Below are 21330 nucleotides of genomic sequence, written 5' to 3'. Positions count from 1 at the left end.
CCTAAGGTTAACCACACCCATTTATTTCAATGGATCTGCTCCAGGTAAAATGAACACCTGGACACAACCCAATGCCTTTAGTAACTGAGCAAGAAGAAAAAACAATAAAGTATCATGGGAGGGGTGTTTCTAGGACTAAGGTGAAGCTGTGACGCTCCCTTGTTATTTTTGCTATTGGATGCTGCATGTTGTTCAAGTAATCTTATTATATTTATAGTATTCAAATGTGGTGTTCTGTATGTTATTATATTTTTGTTTTGCTCGTCATTATGAAATTGTTTGCAATGCATCTGTTTCTTTGTTGTGAGCCTCTTTGGGCAGGCTTTTTTGTGGGAGTATGAATGAATGAATGAATGAATGAATGAATAAAACACTTTGCATAGTGCTTTTAATTACCATATGTCAGGAGCAACATTTCTTAACTTTTAACGTTTCAGCACAGGTTTGTATAAACAGTGAATTCTCAAGCTGAAACACTTCCTATACTAGAGTCCTAGAAACAAAAATCAGGAAGAGACTCTGCAGTTGAAACCCCAGGGATATGTGGAAAGGGGAACTGGAATAAGAAATTTGTGACAACAATTATGTTGCTCTTTGATTGTATAGTAAAATCTATCATTAAAAATCACAACTAGAGGTAGTGGGTAGGTAAACGGTAAAGGTAAAGAACCCCTGACAGTTAAGTCCAGTCGCGAACGACTCTGGGGTTGTAGTGCTCATCTTGCTTTACTGGCCAAGGGAGCCGATGTTTGTCCACAAACAGTTTTTCCGGGTCATGTGGCCAGCATGACTAAGCTGCTTCTGGCAAAACCAGAGCAGCGCACGGAAACGTGTTTACCTTCCCACCGGAGAGGTACCTACTTGGACTTTGACGTGCTTTTGAACTGCTAGGTTGGCAGGAGATGGGACCGAGTAACGGGAGCTTACCCCGTCACGGGGATTTGAACCGCCGACCTTCCAATCGGCAAGCCCAAGAGGCTCAGTGGTTTAGACCACAGTATTTAGGCAAATACTGAAATGCAAAAAGTTGTTAGAAGAGGACTGTTTTGTAATACAGGAGGATTGGGGTACAAAGGCACCCCAGAACTTAACTGAATGTCTCCAGTATGATACAAACTGAGAGCAGGAAGAACTTCATAATAAGACATTTACTTGGAAATTGTAGCTGTAGATTGTTCTAAACGCAAACCGAACTGCCCTTGGAAGTCCTTACCTGTACTTAACTATGTCTTCCTGGAGGTCCTGGAGGGATTTTTGGAGCCTCTCATTTGTTTGCTTGCTTTCACAGAGATCTGATTTCAAGTTTGATATTGCGCTGTGTTCCTGTTTCAGTAGTTCATGCATCTCAGAGGCTTTCTCTTGTTCACTTTTTAGAGAAGCCTGCAAGTCACTTGCAATGGATTTCTCCTGCTGAAGTTTATATTCTAGTAATTCAACTGAGAACAAATACAAAGTTACAACAATTTTTTTAAAAAAAAATCCATTCCAATAACTTAAAGTAACCCCCCCCATATAACTTTAAAAAATGACAAATGAAGTGGATTTTTAAAGGCACATACCGTATTTTTCGCCCCATAGGACGCACCGGCCCATAGGACGCACCTAGGTTTTTTTTTTTGGGGGGGGGGAAGAAAAAAAATTATTTCGCCAGCAGGTGCGGAGCGCTGCATGAAGCCTGAAGCTTGGGGTGTGCTGAGCTCAGCGCGCCCCAAGCTTCTGGGTGCAGCCAAGCTCTCCGCTAGCCGTGGGAGAGCTGTGTCTTCCACGGCTAGCTTCCTGAAGCCTGGAGAGCGAGAGGGGTCGGTGCGCACCGACCCCCCTCGCTCTCCAGGCTCCAGCGAAAGCCTGCATTCACCCCATAGGACGCACACACATTTCCCCTTCATTTTTGGAGGGGAAAAGTGCGTCCTATAGGGCGAAAAATACGGTAAATGCAGTATGTATTGTGACATTTCTGGATGAAAGGACTTGTTGGCAACACTTTGCTTCACTTTCTGTTTTTCCCATACTTGCTTCACATTAGGCTATAAAAAGGCTGCCATTCATTACTTTCAGATTCCACCTATCCAAGGCACATTTAATTTAGAAGACCAATTCAATAAACCAGATTCAGTGCACTGCTTAAGAGGTCCAAAAGGTGGCAACATGAGAACAGGCCTTTTCTGTGGTGACTCCCTTTTTGTGGAATGCTCTCCCCCAGGGAGGTTTGTCTGGCGCCTTCATTATACACCTTTAGGCACCAGGCAAAAATATTCCTCTTCTCCCAGGCCTTAGGCTGATTAATCTTTTACGGCCTTTAAAATGTAGGGTTTTTTTGCCAGGGGCGGGTATTATTGTTGTGCTATTAAGTATTTATTTTGTGCTTCTATCCTGTATTTTTATCTTGTGAAATACCCTGAGATTTTCACATGAAGGATGGTATATAAATTTTAACAACTATGAGGAGGAAGAGGAAACTGAGATAAGATATGATAGCCATCTTCAAATATCTCAAGGACTGTCACATGGAGCAAACTTATTTTCTTCTGCTCCAGAGGGTAGGACTTGAACCAATGGCTTCAAGTTACAAGGAGGGAGAGTCCAAGTAAACACCAGGAAGAACTTTCTGGCAGTTAGAGCTGTTCAACATGGAACAGACTCCCTCGGGAGGTGGTGGACTCTTCTTCCTCAGAGATCTCTAAGCAGAGGTTATCTGGTTATCTGGCATGGATCCTTTTGTTGTGTTTCCTGCACTGTAATTGCTTGGACTAAATGACCCTTAGGGTCCCTTCCACCTCGACAATTCTATTATTACATGACAAAAGTGTTTGCAAAATAAAGATTAAAGATATAACTCCTTGCATCCTGTTTCTCAGTCAAATGAAGGAATGGTAAAATTAAGTAACATTCTGTAAACTTCCATAAGGTACTACCCTGCCTTCGAAGTTGATGTTCTTGTTTACTCTGATGATTCTCTGTATTTATAAGTGTTTCTTGGAGCTGTTGCAGCTTCTCCTGGCTTTGAAGATGCATCAGTCGCAACTCTGCTTCAAGGTCCTGTATTTCAGTAAGCAAGCTGTTTCTATCTGAAGAAAGAAGATGCTCCAGAACTAGCTTTTGCTGTTGTTCCTGAAATGAAAACAAGTCCATGTTACATATTAAATAACTTATTTCAGTTTCTTTGAGGGTGTAAATTCTTACATCGAATCCTTTAAGCTACATAACCAATTTCCAACCTAGGTTGTTATATTAGGCTGGAAATTTGTTATTGTAGCTTAAAAGGATAGCCTAACTACTGGATCCTTTGCTGTCACTTGAGGCTCAGGTGGCCTCGGTGGCGTGGAGTGCCTTTCATCGGCTTCATCTGGTGGCCCAGCTGCATCCCTATGTGGACAGGGATAGTCTAACTTTTGTTGTCTATGCTCTGGTAACTTCAAGGTTAGATTATTGCAATGCATTGTACATAGGGCTGCCTCTGAAAACGGTTCGAAAACTTCAGCTAGAGCAGAATTCAGCGGTCAGGTTGCTCCTCAGAGCAAGATGGTTTGAGCATATTACACTGATCCTGGTCTGACTGAACTGGCTGTCAACTAGTTTCCGGGCCCAATTCAAAGTGCTGGTTTTGACCTATAAAGCCTTAAATGGCTCAGGACCACAATATCTCAAGGACCGCCTCTTTCCATGTGAAAGACCCTGAAATCATCTTCTGGGGCCCTTTTTCAGGTGCCGCTTCCACGAGAAGTCCGCAGGGTGACAACACAATAATGGCCCTTCTCTGCAGGGGCTCCCCATCTGTGGAATGCTCTCCCCCGGGAAGTTCACCTGGCGCCTTCATTTTACACATTTAGGTGCCAGGCAAAAATGTTCCATTTTAACCAGGCCTTTGGTTGATCTGATCGACATCCTATGCCCTTTTAAAATGTGGTTCTTTGAGGGGGGGCTATTGCGTTGTTTTTGTTTTGATTATATACCTCCAGGTATAGGGCGGTATATCAATTCAATCATTTAATAATAATAATAATAATAATAATAATAATAATAATAATAAATTTTATTTATATCCCGCCCTCCCCAGCCGAAGCCGGGCTCAGGGTGGCTAACAACAATCAAATAATCAAACAGTCAAATAGTCACACAATCTAAAAATATTTCATTATAAAAATTAATTAAATCAAATTGATGGCAACAATTTTAATAATAATAATAATAATAATAATAATAATAATAATAATAATAATGGATGTTTGCTTTTTTCCTCCTTCCTCACCTTCCCTTTTCCTTATGTGTCATGCCTTTTCGTCTGCCCAAGGGCAGAGACTAACAGTTTTGTAAGCTATTCTAAGAACCTTTTCAGACAAAGTGCTGGGTGAAATGATTTGAATCAGGAATGATTTGAACCCCTGGCTTGTGGGCCTAATTAAGCTTGCCAAGTCTCCCCATTGTGGTGGTCAAATTGGCCAGCTAGACCCACCTGCCCTACACCTGATAACATATATGTTGAGCATGGGGCAGGTAAAGTTGCAACTGGGCCAAAAGGTGATGAACTGATTAGTGGCAGCTGCAAAACCCTTTGCATGATGCACTGACACCCTTACAACCAGCTGATTTTTAGCACAGGGATCTATCTCTGCAAGCCTCCTCAGCTGGGGTCAGCTGCACTAGGGAGTTTCTCTTCAGGAATCCCACGTGCAGCTGAGGGGGCTAGAAGGAGTGTCTTGGATTTAAAGGGATTCCTTGTAACAGATGATCATCTGATCACAAAAACATGGGTGGCAGTTAATGGATTGAAGTTGAACAGGGACGCGGACTTAGAAAAAATATTGGGGGGGGGGGCCCGGGAAAGCTCATGAATAATAAATAAGCTCATGAATATGCAAATAAAGTGGCTCCGGCCCTAAATAGGGCAAGCCACGCCCCCCAGCCAGCCGATTGGCTGGCTGGGAGGTGTGGCCAGTCGGGATTCCCCTGTTCTCGCGGGATTTCCGGCCGGGGCTCTCCGATTAGGGCGCGCGGCTGGCTGGCTGGCGAAGGAGCAGGTGGGGAGGAGGCGGGGGACGGCGGCGGCGCTCTGCTGGAAGGGCGCCCGCCCGAGATTATTGGGGGGGCTGAGCCCCCCAAAAAATTTTTTGAGGGGGCTCGAGCCCCCTCAAGCCCCATGGAGTCGGCGCCTATGAAGTTGAATCCTGACAAGACAGAAGTACTGTTTCTGGAGGACAGGGGGCAGGCAGGAGTGGGGGACTCCCTGGTCCTGAACTGTGCCCTTAAAGGACCAGGTGCACAGCCTGGGGGTCATTTTGGACTCACATCTCTACATAGAGGCGCAGGTTAGTTCTGTGTCCAGGACAGCTGTCTGCCAGCTCCATCTGGTATGCCAGCTACAACCCTACCTGCTTGCACACTATCTTGCCAGGGTGGTATATGCTCTGGTTATCTTCCAATTGGTCTACTGCAATGTGCTCTACCTTTGAAGGTTACTCGGAAACTACAACTAATCCAGTACACAGCAGATAGGCTGGTGACTGGGAGCAGCCGCCAGGACCATATAACATTGGTGCTAAAGGAGCTACGCTAGCTCCCACTACATTTCCAAGCAGAATTCAAAGTGTTGGTTATAGCCCTGAAGGAGCGCCTCCATCTCCATCGTCCAGCCTAGACACTAGGGTCCAGCTCCGGGGTACTTCTGAAGGTTCCCTCACTGCAAGACATGGAGCTACAGAGAACCAGGCAGAGGGCCTTCTCTGTAGAGGTGCCTCTCCTATTAGATGTCAAACAGATAAACTACTATTTGACTTTAGAAGACATCTGAAGACAGCCCTGTTCAGGGAAGTTTTAAATGGTTGATGTTTTATTGTGTTTTTAATATTTTGTTGGGAGTTGCCCAGAGTGGTGGTAATAATAATAATAATAATAATAATAATAATAATAATAATAATATCTAACAGGATGCATTTCTTGTCCCAATTTCAGAAGGAAAATATTACATAGTAAAACACTAGAAAATTCTCATACTTGTTGTTCCACTATATGTTCCAGCTTTTCTATTAATGATCCTTCGTCTCCAGAGCCAGGATTGCAAAAATGTGTCTGTAAGTAGCTTTGTAACATGTTTCGCTCCTTTTCCAATACACACTGGACTGCTTGAAGTAGGTCTCCTCTCCAGTCAAAAAAAGCAGGTGTATTTTCCTACAAGACAGGATGGATAATCAACAATAAATCACAATTCCCATTTTCTACAAGATTGGAAAACTTTTTAAAAAAGTTTTTATATTTTTCATAATACATTACAATAAAAAACTAATCTAAACAAAAATAAATACATGAGAAAGAGAAAAAAGCAAATAACTATTAGTATTAAATAGTCATAATAAAACCTGTTAGTCCCACAATTAACTCTAAACTGAATCAATACTTCTATCACATACATTAAGTTGAAAGAGGCTTTTCTATGTATATGAAGAACCAATCTGATGATTTCTCAAATATGTTTATACATATTTTACCTATCAAACATTAGCATTTCACTTTCACCTAATGAAAACAAAGGGCACTTGTCTTCCCTGTAACTGTCAGACATTTCATTTTGCTTCTTTTTGCGTGTGTGTTAGGGTGAGGCTGGTCTAAGATAGAGCAAAGCAGAATGATGTAAAACAGGAAAGGAAAAAAAATTGTCCAGTGTTCAGCGTTCTGGAATTATTATACTTAAACTCTGTATTCAAGTATTTTAAAGACATTCCCTCTATAGGTAAAAAAGTATGCAAAATGTATACTGTGTGACAAATAACTCTTTTTCAGAGTGTAAATAATATTTTATTTGGTTAAAATTATAAGGTTTAGTTGTCAAATTTGCACTATTGTTTAAGAAATATATAAAGTATCAATGGGAAATTTGATTTAAATAATATAAAATTGGCCCTTTCAAATAATCAATTTAAGTTAAACACCTGATTTAAATCAAATCCACCTACCACAAAGGAACACTAATCTATACTTTTGGTGCTGCTGCTCTTCCACTAATCCACAGGTACCTAATCAAACCATAGCACTCTTGCATCCCCTGCCCCATTAGGTAAATGGGCAGAACAGCTAACATGCCAGCATCCCTTGACATACCATATATATTCCTAGCAAGCCATAAATGGAAGTGCCCATATCTGCCCCAATGTGGAAATGCCAATTTTATGATCCAATTCACTTTAGGAGGAATTGCACTAGCACTGTTTGCCTTAGAAGGACTAGTTGTCCCCATCTGTCTCTACAGAATTTTCCTTTGCCAGACTTCTTCTGAATTGACTGGGGTGCAAGCGCTCAGCTTTTTAGAAATCACCAAGCAGTCGTACCCCGAAAGTCAAACAGAATTCATTCCGGAAGTCCATTTGACTTCCAAAACATTCGGAAACCAAAGTGCGGCTTCTGATTGGCTGCAGGAAGCTCCTGCAGCCAATCGGAAGCCCCATCAGACGTTCAGCTTCCAAAAAGAGTTCACAAACAGGAACACTCACTTCCAGGTTTGCGGCGTTTGGCAGCCAAAATGTTTGAAAACTAAGCTGTTTGAAAACCAAGGTATGACTGTAGTTGCAGCTGTTGTTAATGGTGTCTAACTCAAATAAAATTATAAAGATATCTGTATACCTTGTCTTCTTTATCTGGTACTTTGTTGAGGTAATCCTTCAGTGACTGAACTGTATCAAGCAAGGCTAGACTCTCTTTTTGCCACCCCTCCTTTGATGGAGATTTCTGTACATTTTTTTTATCATTATGAGGCAGAGATTTTTCTGACAAAACCAGTATTTTGTAGCTCTCTTCAGATACCATCTTCAACACATTCTGAGAAGGAAGCAAAATACATCAAGCTGATGATAACAGGTAGCCCACAGTCCTCAAGACATTTACCACTTGAAACTGTTCTGCAGTTTGAAAATAATATAGACACTGCAGCAAAGTTCTTCAAAGGAAACAAAATCCATACTGCAACTGGCAAATATTACATAAGAAACATAGAGTCCAATACATGATCAACTGGATTTAGTAGACGAATTATCCAAGATTGATCTTAGCACAATCCTACCACATATGTAGGTAGGTACTGGATAGAGAACAGTCCCACCAACATTTCGGCAAGGCACCTTCGTGAATCACTGTTGGTTTTCTGGGAACATATGTAGCTTTTGATTACACACTAACATAGAGAATGTAGGAAATAAATCCATGAAAATCTGTAACAGAAAAGTAAATATGACTTGATAGAGACTTGATGGGATGACCTTCATGACTGGAATGTAGCAAATGAAGGACACAGCTTGATCCAAAAGTATAAATGCAAGAGAAAGTGAGGCAGAATAGCATGATAGGCCTAAAAACCAAAGAGCTGCACAGAAATCCAATACAGCTACTACTGTAGAGAGCATCTGGGCAAAACTAAACAGGAGAAAGAAGTATAACATAACTGTCAGTCTAGCACAGACACCAAAATAAGGAGAGGATGTGGATGATGCTTTCCTGAAACAAATAACAGATTTTTCATGCAAGGAAGAGTTATTACTAATGGGAGATTTCAACTACAGTGGTGCCTCGCAAGATGAAAAGAATCCGTTCTGTGATTCTCTTCGTCTAGCGGTTTTTTCGTCTTGCGAAGCAAGCCCATTGAAGGATTAGCAGATTAGCGCTATTAGCGCTATTAGCGGCTTTTAGCGGCTTACCTGCTGATCGGATCAGCTGATAAGCAGCTTAGAGGCTTAGAAAAAGGGGGGGACGGGGAAAAAACCAGCAGGAACTCGCAAGACATTGTCGTCTTGCGAAGCAAGCCCATAGGAAATTCGTTTTGCGAAGCACCTCCAAAACGGAAAACTCTTTCGTCTAGCGAGTTTTCCGTCTTGCGAGGCATTCGTCTTGCGGGGCACCACTGTACTTCAATATCTCTTTGGAAGACAAATTTTGCTAAAGCATGGAATCTCTCAAAATTCCTGTTTTACTGGTACCATGTTTCCAAATTTTGCACTCCAACTTGTGAAGAGATTCAAATGGACGTGCACCAGAGAGAGTGGGGCTTGGCACTGTGCCTCTTTTCTCTCTAACTGGAAGAGTAAAACATGCTTGATTCAAAATAGCTGATTCAAAATGGTGGCCAGCATTCAAATATCAACAAAACTCCCCACCCCAGCAACCCTTGTGCCAAGTTTTGCAATGATATCTTGAGAAGCATCCAAACACAGAGAACAAAATATTTTCCTGTCTCTATATAGCACGTGGGGGGGGGGGGGAGAGAGAAAGAAGCTGAAATTTTGGAAAGGAAAATTTTCAGCAGAAAGCTAGTATGTTACATAGAGGAGAGAAGGACTTCTGAATGAGCTGTCAGGAAAAACAGAACCAATAAGATGCTGAGAAAGAAGGAAGGAGGAGCATTCAAATGAATCATAGAGCTTCCCTTCAGGGGTTGCCCAGCAGTGACTGTAGGGCTAGTATGCCAGGAAAAAGGAGACCTTTTCTGTCATTTATTCAAATCAACCAAGGAATATGTCATACAGTATTTTAAATATTGTTATTTGAATTTAAAATTGTGGTACACATATAGTACAATCTCATCCAGACTTCCTTTTGTGCCGGGCTTTCCAGGCAAAGGTTTGTGCTTTAAAGAAGAAGAAGAAGAAGAGTTTGGATTTGATATCCCGCCTTTCACTCCCTTTAAGGAGTCTCAAAGCGGCTAACATTCTCCTTTCCCTTCCTCCCCCACAACAAACACTCTGTGAGGTGAGTGGGGCTGAGAGACTTCACAGAAGTGTGACTGGCCCAAGGTCACCCAGCAGCTGCATGTGGAGGAGCGGAGACGCGAACCCGGTTCCCCAGATTACGTGACTACCGCTCTTAACCACTACACCACACTGGCTCTATGTCTTAGCAGTTGTTTTTTGTCTCTGCGCTTTCCCCAGGAAAACCCACATTTTGCTACTAAAGTGGAACAAATGGCAAATGTGGAAAACCCAATTGCTGTTTGCTCTGATTCAGCGATAAAACGCAGAGTTTCCCAAGAAAAGTGCTGGGACAAAAAAAACCCATTGCTCAGACATTGAGCTTTAAAGCCTGAAACACAGCACAAAAGGAAGTCTGGATGAGCTTCAAGTTGCCCAACAATTTGCTTACCCACATTACCTTCAACTGTTGTGAAAACACGTCTCTTTCTTTTCTTGCTGATTCCGTGATATCTGGAACAATTCCAAAGCACTGCAGATAAGTCATGATCTTGCTATCTTGGTGTAAAATAGTTTCTGGATCTTCCTGATGAAGCTGAAGAACTAAATCTGAACTAGTATCTGAAAAACAAAACGGCAAGAACGTTCATATGACTATGGTTTGGTCAGTCAACCAGCTACAAATCCACCAAACTGTAACATTATCTAGCCTAGCATTGACTTATCACCATTCCCAGAAGAATGGCTAGATACTTTTGGCACATCCTATCATCTTATTAAGGTAAGATACCAGGCTGTGTACTGCACTTTGCCAATCCAGAGATGATGACCTTGTTCAACAGTGCACTGAGGACTTCTGCTAGGTAAAGTAGAAACCATCAAGGCATCAGAATGCTCTTCATGATGATGAACCTGTGGTGCCATAGAGTCTGGATTGTCCTGGCTGTGTCCAGGAGGCAACTGAAGGGGGGGGGGGAAGAAGGGTACTAGATCCAAAGGGTTCAAGACTATGGGTAGATGCTCATTCTCACATATCTGATCAGTGCAACTAGGGCTACCAGGATCTTCATGAATACTATGGGTGAAGAGAACAGGACAAAAGATAAAGTGCAAGTGGTACCTTGGTTTATGAACTTAATCCGTTCCGGAAGTCCATTCTTAAACCAAAGCATTCTTAAACCAAGGTGTGCTTTTCCATAGCAGTGGCGGACTCAATTTACAGATGGAACACAAACAGGAAGCAGAACATATTCTGCTTCCAAGGCAAAGTACACAAACCAAAACACCTACTTCTGGGTTTGCAGCGTTCTTAATCCAAGTTGTTCATAAACTAAGCTGTCCTTGAACCAAGGTACCACTGAATACAAACTCTACTTAGCTTAAAGAAATAATGGTAAATAACACTCCTGATGAGTTCTTCAACCAAATAATGACTTTCCCCACCTTTAGTAAAGGTAAAGGGACCCCTGACTGTTAGGTCCAGTCGCGGACAACTCTGGGGTTGTGGCGCTCATCTTGCTTTATTGGCCAAGGGAGCCGGTGTACAGCTTCCGGGTCATCTGGCCAGCATGACTAAGCCACTTCTAGCGAACCAGAGGAGCGCACGGAAACGCCGTTTTCCTTCCCACCAGAGTGGTACCTATTTATCTACTTGCATTTTTGTGCTTTCGAACTGCTAGGTTGGCAGGAGGCCAGTTTAGTAGGCAAGTTCAAAGATTTTATATTATAGAAAAAAGTTCCATAGGTTATTGGTCAGCCGGCTTTCATTGCTCAAGCTATCATTTTAGCTTGTTTTTTTATTGTTTCAGTTTCTAAGACTAAAATTTGTTCAAAATCACTTAGCCTCCAAGTGACAAGGCTTGAGAGTGGCTCTATTTCATGGGACCAGGGAAGTCTCCTGCGGAAATAAGTACAGGATACCCCCAATTTAGTAGTTAATCTCTACCTGTTGGGGGAGTCTGAATGCCTAAGATATGCTCTCCAAGTGACCCAAGGTAAATCCCAGGAGCCCAAGCCACATTGGAGCATGCCCACTGAAATCACTTATAGCATGAATTCATTAACTCACTGCTGCCATACTCAGTGCTTGCACCCTCACGTCTGGACATCGTTGATTTTAGATCATCTTGCAGCTTGGATTGCAACAGAGTGAAGCCTTCAGCATCTCTAACCTATTTAGAAATGAATATACAAAAATACAATGAAGTCCTAGCTTCATTAACAAGTCCCCTACAGCAACAATGGATGTACATATTCTACTTTATGTTTTCCACAGGAATGAATAACAGTACCTTATTTTTCCATGTATAACACACCCCGCCCTGTATAACACAACCCCTATTTTTGGGGACTACAATTTTAGACAATGGGGGGAGATGGCCCAGTTGTTGAGCTTTTTGGGGGGTGGGATGCTTACAGCTATTGATGTATTTTGGACGGGGAATGCCGAAAAATACTCACCTGACTGACAAACGCTACAAAACACACATGCAGAAGAAGCAACAGTGTCTGCAGGCAAGCCAACAAAAGCCGGCATTTGCACGCCCAACTGCAGCAGCATCAGCCAATCCACAGTAACACTTGCAGCAGACTCCATTCTCCCACCCAATCGCAGCTGACAACCAATTGCCAGTCCCCATAAATCATTTTTAACATTCTTTTACAGTAAAAAAAACCCTCGTCTAATACATGGGAAAGCGTGCTAATTCTTTTAGGGTTACACCTCTCAATACATTTTGTACATCTATTATATTAGTTATGAATACTGAATCATAAATATAAATTGCAGCTTATATTATAAAAATATTACCAGCACTCAGGAATGAACAAATCCCACACTATTTAGTATTTTGAAGGAAAGCACTGATGTTTAAAAAAACCCACAGCCCCTTCAAGGACACGACTGAGATAGGTGATCTCAGCATCAGTGCTGAGGGAACAGGTTTGCCCCATTCTGGTGCCCATCAAAACACAGCTTTCGTTTTTTTCACTGTTTTACTACCAGACGACAAACCAGGCACAACAAATCCTATCACACTGAATTTTCCACTAAAAGGAGCCCCATGTATGTATAGGATGCCATACTCACACTTGAATATATACCACATACAAAAAAAGTTACCGAATTTGATATTAATTGCAGAATAAATCCATCTGAAAGTATGTTTGGTCACCATGGATTTGCAAATGATACCCTCCTGATCAGGAAGAAGCCCAGCCACTCAGAGGTCTAGGGAAGGGTAATAGTGCAGAGTCCTGCCTTCAATGTGGTGGGGGAACTGGAAACATTCCTTTTTTAAATATAATTTTTATTAAGTTTCATAACAAACACAAAAATATGCAGAATATACAGAACTATACAGCACCCTTGTCCACATGGCCAAAAACAAAAATAACAAGAGCAAAAGAACAAAGAACATCCCCTGCCCAACTTCACCTGTGTTTGGTTATCTAGGTTCTGCAGTCCTAGCGTAGGAAAATAAGCCTCCTTTTCCTAGTGTTGATTGTATCTATGCTTGACAGTGGACAACATAGCAGAGATGGAAAAAATATGATGCTAGACAAGTCTGTTTGGGGGAGAAATGGGCCCGCATCATAAGGAAATACTAGGTCAGTAAGTTTCTCCAGCATCCCGGGGCTCTTAACAGATGGGAGAGAATCACTGGCCTTTCCTTGTGGGAAAATGCTGAGAGCAAGTTTCTTTCCCAAGTCATGCTTAGTTTTAAATCACTAATATATCCTTGGCTTCCTTGGTCACTCAACCACTTAGAGCAGGCATCCCCAAACTCGGCCCTCCAGCTGTTTTGGGACTGCAACTCCCATCATCCCTAGCTAACAGGACCAGTGGTCAGGGATGATGGGAATCGTAGTTCCAAAACAGCTGAAGGGCTGAGTTTGGGGATGCCTGCCTTAGAGCAAGGATGAGATTTAGCAAGCAGCAGTGAAATGTTTTATTTCCACGCCTTCCTGCTCCTCTACTCCTCCATGGGAGAACCTTTCAGAAAGGTATACTGACTCCTCATAGGAGACTTGGAGGAGAAAAGGCTCTGCAGACTCCTTCATCAGGCAGGAGAGAAAAAGCAGAGCAGACACGACTGCCTCCCAGAATTCTATGCTCTCCTGCCTCATCACTGGAGGAAATCATACCCAACCAGTGAATGGATTCCGATCAAAGCAAATGCTATTCACTCTTTTTTTTTTTTTTGCTTGAGAGCAGGGGAGGGCCTTGACTCCAGCTCTGTTTTTGAGCTCTCACTGGTTTGGTCACTGTGGAAAACACAAAGCTGGACCAAAATGAAGTGCTGGTTTGCTCTGTCAGGGATGCTCTTGTGACTCACATGCTCTCTCCACTACATCCCTCAATAAAGGTGTGGCTGGTCCTTTTTTGGTTCAAGTGGTGCATCCACCCAGGGGCCATACATAAGTGGTGGCCAAAATGGGTAGTGCCACACACACTCAACATAGCGGACAGTACAGATCAGTTGAGGAGGGTGTGCTATGCCAAAAAAGATAAAGAAGCTATTGCACTGCGCTGGAAAGAACATTACCAGCATCTCCTTAACTGCAACTGCCCCATAGCTGCTGAGGTCCTCTCACAAATTCCGGAAAAGCAAATTAGAGATGAGATTGCAGTATCTCCAAATCTGGGAGAGTTGTGTATAGCTATTAACCGAATTAATAATAATAATAATAATAATAATAATAATAATAATAATAATAATAATTTATTTATTTATGCACTGCCCATCTGGCTGAATTTCCCCAGCCAGAAGACCTGGTGGGATACCTGCTGAAGTTTTCAAAGTGGGCGGATTTGAACTTACATAACAACTTCACAAGGTCATCGAAAAAATCTGGGAGAGAGAGGAGATCCTAGCAGACTTTAGGGATGCCTAAATTATCAACCTTTTAAAATAAAGATGATAGAACAGATTGTGGAAACTATCAAGGCATCTCTTTATTAGCTGCGGCTGGCAAAATTATTGAAAGGATCTTAGTCTCCTAACTATATCCAAGGCTACACTTCCTGAATCCCAAAATGGTTTTCAACCCTCTAGGGTGACAGTGGACATGATTTTAACTGCTCGACGGCTTCTAGAAAAATGCAGAGAGCAAAACCAACCTCTGTATATGGCGTTTATTGACCTAAGGCCTTCCAACACTATAAATCGTAATGCCCTGTGGACTGTCCTGAAAATTGGCTGCCCAGATAAATTTGTGAACACCCTTCAGCTCCTCCATGATAATATGACAGCAAAATCGCAGATAACAATGGCTCTCAAAGTGAACCATTCACAGTGGGATCAGGTGTTAAACGGGGTTGTTTATTGCACCAACTCTATTCAATATTTTCATGGCCATGATCCTACACATTGTTGAAATGAAACTCCCCACCGGGGTAGAAATCATATATCAAACAGATGGAAAGCTCTTTAATCTGAGTAGGCTGAAAACAGAGGGTAAGGTTACCATAACTTCCGTCATGGAGCCTCAATATGCTGATGACAATTAGTGTGTGCACACTCAGAGGATGACCTCCGAACCATCCTAAATATCTTTGCAGAGGCTTATGAAAAGCTTGGCCTATCGCTCAATATCCAAAAAACCAAAGTGCTGCATCAGCAAGCACAAAACAACCCCTCTGCAGCGCCACAAATCCAACTCAGTGGTGTAATGTTGGAAAGTGTCAATTACTTCTCCTACCTGTGAAGTTATATTTCCACAAGGGCCGATACTGATGCTGAAATCTAGCATTGCCTGAGCTCTGCGAGTGCAGCTTTCTCCTGATTGAAGCGCAGAGTGTTTGAGGACTGAGACATTCACAGGGAAACCAAAATGCTTGTTTACAAAGCTATACCTTACTGTAGGCTTGTTAAACTTGAACCACTTATAAATGCCATCTCCAACTCCTCGAAAGATTCCATTAACCGTGTCTCTGAAATTTTTTACATATCACTTGGGAAGACAGGCGAACTAATGCCAGTCTGCTGGAAGAAGCAAATATCACCAGCAATGATTCTTCAACATCAACATGTTGTGTGGATGCCAGATGTCTTCCAAAGCAACTACTCTATTCCAAGCTTAAAAATGGAAAGTGTAATGCTGGTGGCCAACAAAAGAGGTTTAAAGACTCTCTCAAGGCAAATCTAAAAAAATGTAGTATAAACACCAACAATTGGGAAACGCTGGCCTGCGAGCGCTCCAATTGGAGAACAGCCTTACCAAGATGTCATGGACTTTGAAGATACTCGAACTCAGGATGAAAGGGAGAAACGTGCTAAGAGGAAGGCATGCTTGGCAAACCCCTCACCATGATCAACTCCCGCCCAGAAACCTATGTCCCCATTGTGGTCACTTGCGGACTCACTGTTAAGACCATGTTCATGGAAGACAATCTTACTCAGCTACAAGTGATCACCAAAGAAGTTATCACCCCTTCTCTGCTCAAACGCTCAATCTGATGATTGGAGGGAGTTGATCTGCATCCTCCTCAGGGCACTGCACTCTGCCTACCCCTGCATTGTGTCTACTTCAGTTTTTCTCTTTGGTCACCAGGATTTGGTAGGATCTTGGAGGATCTAGATGAGACCTCTGAACTGCCACCATTACATTAAGGACTGAAAAAGTGATCTTATGTTAACATATGATACTAAAATATTTCTCACAGTGGGTTAGATCTCTCTAAGAATAAGTCCAATCCATTGCTCACTTCAAAGCAACCACATTTACTTTTCAAAAAGCTAGTCACTTACATACAATTGATTATTAAAGGGCACTGCAACGTTGACCATAATTACCTTTACTTTACTGCCTGGAGTTCATGATGAAATGATCAAATCTGGCTACTATGACACGGTACCTATTATTCTTTACTCCTTTTGTTTCCATGGGAACGGCTGAGGGCACATGACTCAGCAATAAAATAATGTGTGTTTACAGAATAATCACTTACTGAAATATTTTCTTGCGCACCATTGTAGTCAGTTGCTTCTGGGATTGCCGAGGCTGCAATGTGGAGACTGGAATGTTGAGACTGAAGGAGATATGCTGCCGTATCGTCACTGCCATTAGAATAGGAAATTGGGCACTCCGACAACCCTGCAATGTCTCCCTGTAGGACTGAGGAATCTGAACACAGGCTTGCAGAGCCATCAACTTCTGAAAAGGGTGTTAAAGGAAGACTTATTTGGAGCTCCATGCTGTTATTCTCTTTTCGCATCATCTCAGGTGAGTCCCATGAAGTCTTATCCATGACCCTGCTTTTGAAGTTTTCTGATATCTTTTGACTGAATTGTGTGCTTTGAAAAACATGATTAAGTTGCAACATTTGTTGAAAAACTGATTGTGGATCTTGATGTTCTTTAACAGTATTTGTTACTTCTGTTCCATGAACCAGAACCATCCCTTGAAGATGTGTATCCTGAATATTAAGATTTTTACTGGAAGACTTAGTCACAGTAATATATTTTTCCTGCAAAGAAACACAAACATTTAGTAACCTGCCATAACATGAAACCACTGAACCTTAAGGCTGAGACAAAACAGAGGGAGGGTGTTTCTCGCAAACATTTTTGCTGCTAATAAAAGTCCATCCTTTTCATCTATTGGGGGGCATGCTCTAAGCGGGTTTAAAACGTTTGCAGGAGAGCTGCATACCTCCCAACACACATCCCATCAGTGAACCCTTCCCTAGCATTTAGGTACTGGCAACAGCACTCCAAATTGAGCCTCTTTGCAGCTTTGCTCAGCTGTTCCTTCTGCATTAGCTTTAGTCCAGACTATTATTATTATATATTAAATTATTTGCCCTTCATCCAACTATCACAGGGTGGTTTCCAATATAAAACCACAAAAATATATACCATAATAACAAACAAAAACAATAGCCCTCCCCCCGGTTAAAAAGGCCATAGATTGTTTAATTATTCAAAGCCCTGGGAGAAGAGCCACTGCAGAAAAGACAAATTCTTGTGTTGCTGCCTTCCTCCCTGCTCACTTATTGAAAACAGGCTTTGAATGTTAACTGCTTACATTTCTGGGCAGCATGAGTGCACCCTGAAACAGAAGTTGGTGGCAAGGGCTGGACAGGTGGGGGTGAACTCCCCCTACCCCCAGCCCATGCACAACAGGCGACAGAGTCACATGTTATGCCCCTGCTAATCAGTACCTTGCTATCCCACTTTGTTTTTGCACACACAGGCAAGAAGAGTATCTCCAATGGTATCTTTCTATTTCCCCCAGGTTTGCAGAAGGTTCTCCCATCTGATTTCCACTATTTCTCCCTCTTGGATGGTGGGCTCAGCCTGAGTTATTACTGCTCACCAAAGACCTAGTTAGGAAGATGGGAACAGACTGCTGCGGCATGGACTCCAATGTACCCTGGCTTGTGTGGTCAGCTAAGAGACCAGGAGGTCCTGCTCAAGACATGTCAGCCCTGCTCTTTAGGAGGACAAAACAGAACAACTTAAAATTGCTTATCTGGAGGAAACCAAGAATTTATTGACGGTGACACATCTGGACTTCTTTTAACCAGACTCATTTTAATATCCTGATTATTAATTTCAACCATTATTTGGGTATTTATAATATTATGGTTGGCACATACCATTTCATCTCTGTAAGAAAATTCCACTGATCCTGAGGGCTTGTTATTTGGTTCTCTCTCTTCTCCCCCTTCCTCAATTTCTTCAGAAGAGACGTAGGGAACGGGTTCTGGCACCAGCTCACCAAGTTTAAGTTTCTTATTATCATTGTCTTGACCCTTTTCCCTGTAGGATTTCAACTGTGAGTGAAAAAAATCTTTCTCAGATCTCACTGTTTCCAGTTCTTCTGTCATTTTCTCAATCTGAGATTTGAGGTCTGAGGCAGCAGTCTGAAGTTCACTAATCTCCCTCTGATAAGTGGCCTCTTTGTCATGCAGTGTTTGTGCCAAGACATGTTGTTCATTTTCAAGCAGCAGCACCTTTCCTCGTATGTTCTCTACTTCAACTACCAGCTCTGTTTTCTGCTCTGACACTGCTTGGAACTGTTTTTCTGTCTCTGTAAGCTTTATTTCGCTGTCTCGCAGCTTATCTTTAAGTTCCTGAATGCAAGAAGCAGTCACAGTCATGTCACTTTCTTTTTGAGCTAAGCACATGTTCAGGAGCTTATGTTCTTCCTGTAATTCTTTATACTGTAGTTGTAAAGCGGCTAGCTCAGTGAAGTGATGCCTAGAGGACTCTTGAACATTTTGTTCTAGGTTTTTTATCTTTGCTTGAAACTGGCATTCTTTTTCTTCAAGCAGCTGTTGCCAGGTTTCTCTGTCTGCCAAAAGACTTTCTAGTTGTTCCAGAATCTGTTTCTGGCTGGAATTAAGTAACAGACAGCTGTCACCCTCATCTCTGCTCTCCAGATGATGTGGTGATCCTTTCTTCAATTTATTATGAAGATTCTCCTCCTGCTCTTCTAGAGCAACATTATTAAAATTGTCTGGGCTATCACGAATTTCATGAAGAGTCAATTCATTTTGAAGCTTCTCAATTACTTTGTACAGCTGCTCTATTTCTTCTGTTTTATCCTTTAGCAATTGTTCCTTGTCATCATGAAGATGCTCTATAACAGACTTCAAGTCTTCAATTTCAAGTACCTGTGATGGAAATATAATAATTTCATACAACTTTATCACTAATGATTCCATTTCCTTTGAGCCTATGGCCTAGCTAAACTGAATAGGCCTGGGCCTGTCTACTTTTTTTACAGTACTTAACTAGTATTGCACATAGTAAATGCCCATTCCAGAACGCTGAAAAGAATAAACTGTTAGAATCTATGGTGGCCACTGTATGCATGAAAAGAGAATGGGAAAGGTACAGCAATTATCATTATCTTGCATTATATAGACAGATGAAAGAGGCTATTGGGAGACATTTAATGAATAGGGAAATTAACCAAAGTCTTAATAAGGAAAGACACTTAAAATGGTTATATGTAATCACATGATATTATTATGAAGGCTGATCCTAAGAACTAAATGATTTTGATTGGTAACAAATGAACAAGTTGATATGCTTGAGATCCAATACCACCCAGAGATAGCCATCTTTCTTGGGCACAGTAAAGAAGAATAAATGTTAGAACAGAGATCCCTGAGTGGAACTAGCTCCACTGCTTCAATGTCCTGGAACTGTTGGGTTGCTTGCTTCACACCAGCCTTCTTTACTGGATTCTTGAAAATGGGAGACAGGAAACATATGTGGGGGGAACCTCAGATAACTCAAGGTGAAGTGCATGAAAGACCATCCTATGGCAGGGTGGCAGCAGGATTGCAGAAGGAAAGAAGCAAATCTAGAAGCAGACTGCTGTTGCCCTTGTCCTTCACCTCATGACCAATTTCAGGAGGGACGTTGGACCTAAACTCTCTCTCCCTACCACCAGGCCTAGGAACCCAAAAGGACCGCGAAGGATGAAAGGAACTCTGTTTTGCTTTTTAATAGGCATACTTATTTTTGGCTTAGATTATACTAGGATAGGACATCCTTCACAGCTTCACCACCAAATAGTTTGCCCCCAACACATGGCTCCATGACCAAATTGGAACAAGAAAGCACATCTGTCTCTCAGTGGTGAAACTAAAGAGAGTGGTGAACAAAGGAACTGGCTGCCAGGGATCTAGAAGAGAACTGAACAACATATAATGCACCATCTGCCAATAAGGCTAGAGCCCAGGATACCCTGAGCAGGGTCTTTGTAAGTCTGTTGGTATCTTGAGTATAAAAAGATTGGTTCAGTATAGGAATTCATTAGAGCCCCACATACTTTCCAGTAACATGGAAAATAATGGGAGAATAAACTACACAGATATAAATAATGTGGGGGTGGGTGAGGATCAGATGAATAGCCATTATGTATTACTGGAGAGCATAAAAATGCCAAGAATTTGAGAGGAATTTATATTCAACACAAAATGGCCCAAGGAGCCTGTTGCAACTATACAACCATTTTCCAGCACCTGCAGTAATCGTATGAAACTCACAGCATTGAACTGGGAATTCAATGCAGCTAGCAAGTGCTATTGTCAGGGACTGGACTGAAAGGGAGGAGGAATGGTGGAGATCACCCCCCCCCCCCGGTTCTCCTGACGCTCCTAGAGAAGAGGAAGGGAGTATTGAATTACAGCAGTGGCTTGACAAAGGTCACAACACAAAGAAAGATGAACAGAAAAGTTGGGAGGTGTTGGGAGAGGGGAGAGCCAGAGCCAGAGGAGCCAACTGACACGTTATCACTGGAAAGTATTTGACCCCCCCCCCTTCTCCTAAAACTCTTCGTTCATTGAGGGTGCTGGAGCAATTAGCCCTTGCAGAGACAATTAGCCCTTGGCGGCCACCATAAGGGGAAGTGCTGTTACTAGGAAGGGAGGAGCTCAGTTGCAACAATGCCATTATGGGAGACTGACTGGATTTCTTTGCTTCTCACCATGATGATTGAATAAACTCATTACTAAGAACTCTCTTTGTTTTTTCCTGCTTCGAGCTGCCGCCGGGGGAGGGATAGAATTTCCCGAGCCTGACAGCTATCCTGCAGCTTTCTTTCAAAAACATTGTAAGATTTCAAATACCGCAAAGGTTAAAGGGGCGGAGGGGGGTGGGTGGAGAGAAATCAGTAGAGGTAACTATTCATTTATAACCTACAT

The 21330-nt window shown here is 42.2% G+C and overlaps 1 protein-coding gene and 1 long non-coding RNA gene across 3 annotated transcripts in view; one reads left to right on the top strand and one right to left on the bottom strand.

Moving 5' to 3' along the window:
* PCNT (pericentrin) overlaps positions 1-21330 on the bottom strand; it is a 79911-nt gene that overhangs the window by 15846 nt on the left and 42735 nt on the right. For both annotated transcript variants that reach the window (XM_081190751.1, XM_081190750.1), the window contains exons 24-31: positions 18268-19287; positions 16615-17133; positions 11731-11833; positions 10123-10283; positions 7609-7803; positions 5989-6162; positions 2913-3108; positions 1214-1436 (exon numbers count right to left, since the gene is read on the bottom strand). In XM_081190751.1, the coding sequence (XP_081046877.1) occupies positions 1214-1436; positions 2913-3108; positions 5989-6162; positions 7609-7803; positions 10123-10283; positions 11731-11833; positions 16615-17133; positions 18268-19287 (2591 nt within the window). The remainder of the gene's footprint in view (positions 1-1213; positions 1437-2912; positions 3109-5988; positions 6163-7608; positions 7804-10122; positions 10284-11730; positions 11834-16614; positions 17134-18267; positions 19288-21330) is intronic.
* LOC308582245 lies at positions 16811-18227 on the top strand. The gene is made up of 2 exons (XR_014005569.1): positions 16811-16889; positions 17904-18227. It is a non-coding gene; the product is annotated as an uncharacterized lncRNA (long non-coding RNA).

This window comes from Podarcis bocagei (genome assembly GCF_964188305.1).
Source record: "Podarcis bocagei genome assembly, chromosome: 1".
In the NCBI taxonomy this organism is placed as follows: domain Eukaryota; kingdom Metazoa; phylum Chordata; class Lepidosauria; order Squamata; family Lacertidae; genus Podarcis; species Podarcis bocagei.
This window is presented reverse-complemented; position numbering and strand designations above follow the sequence as displayed.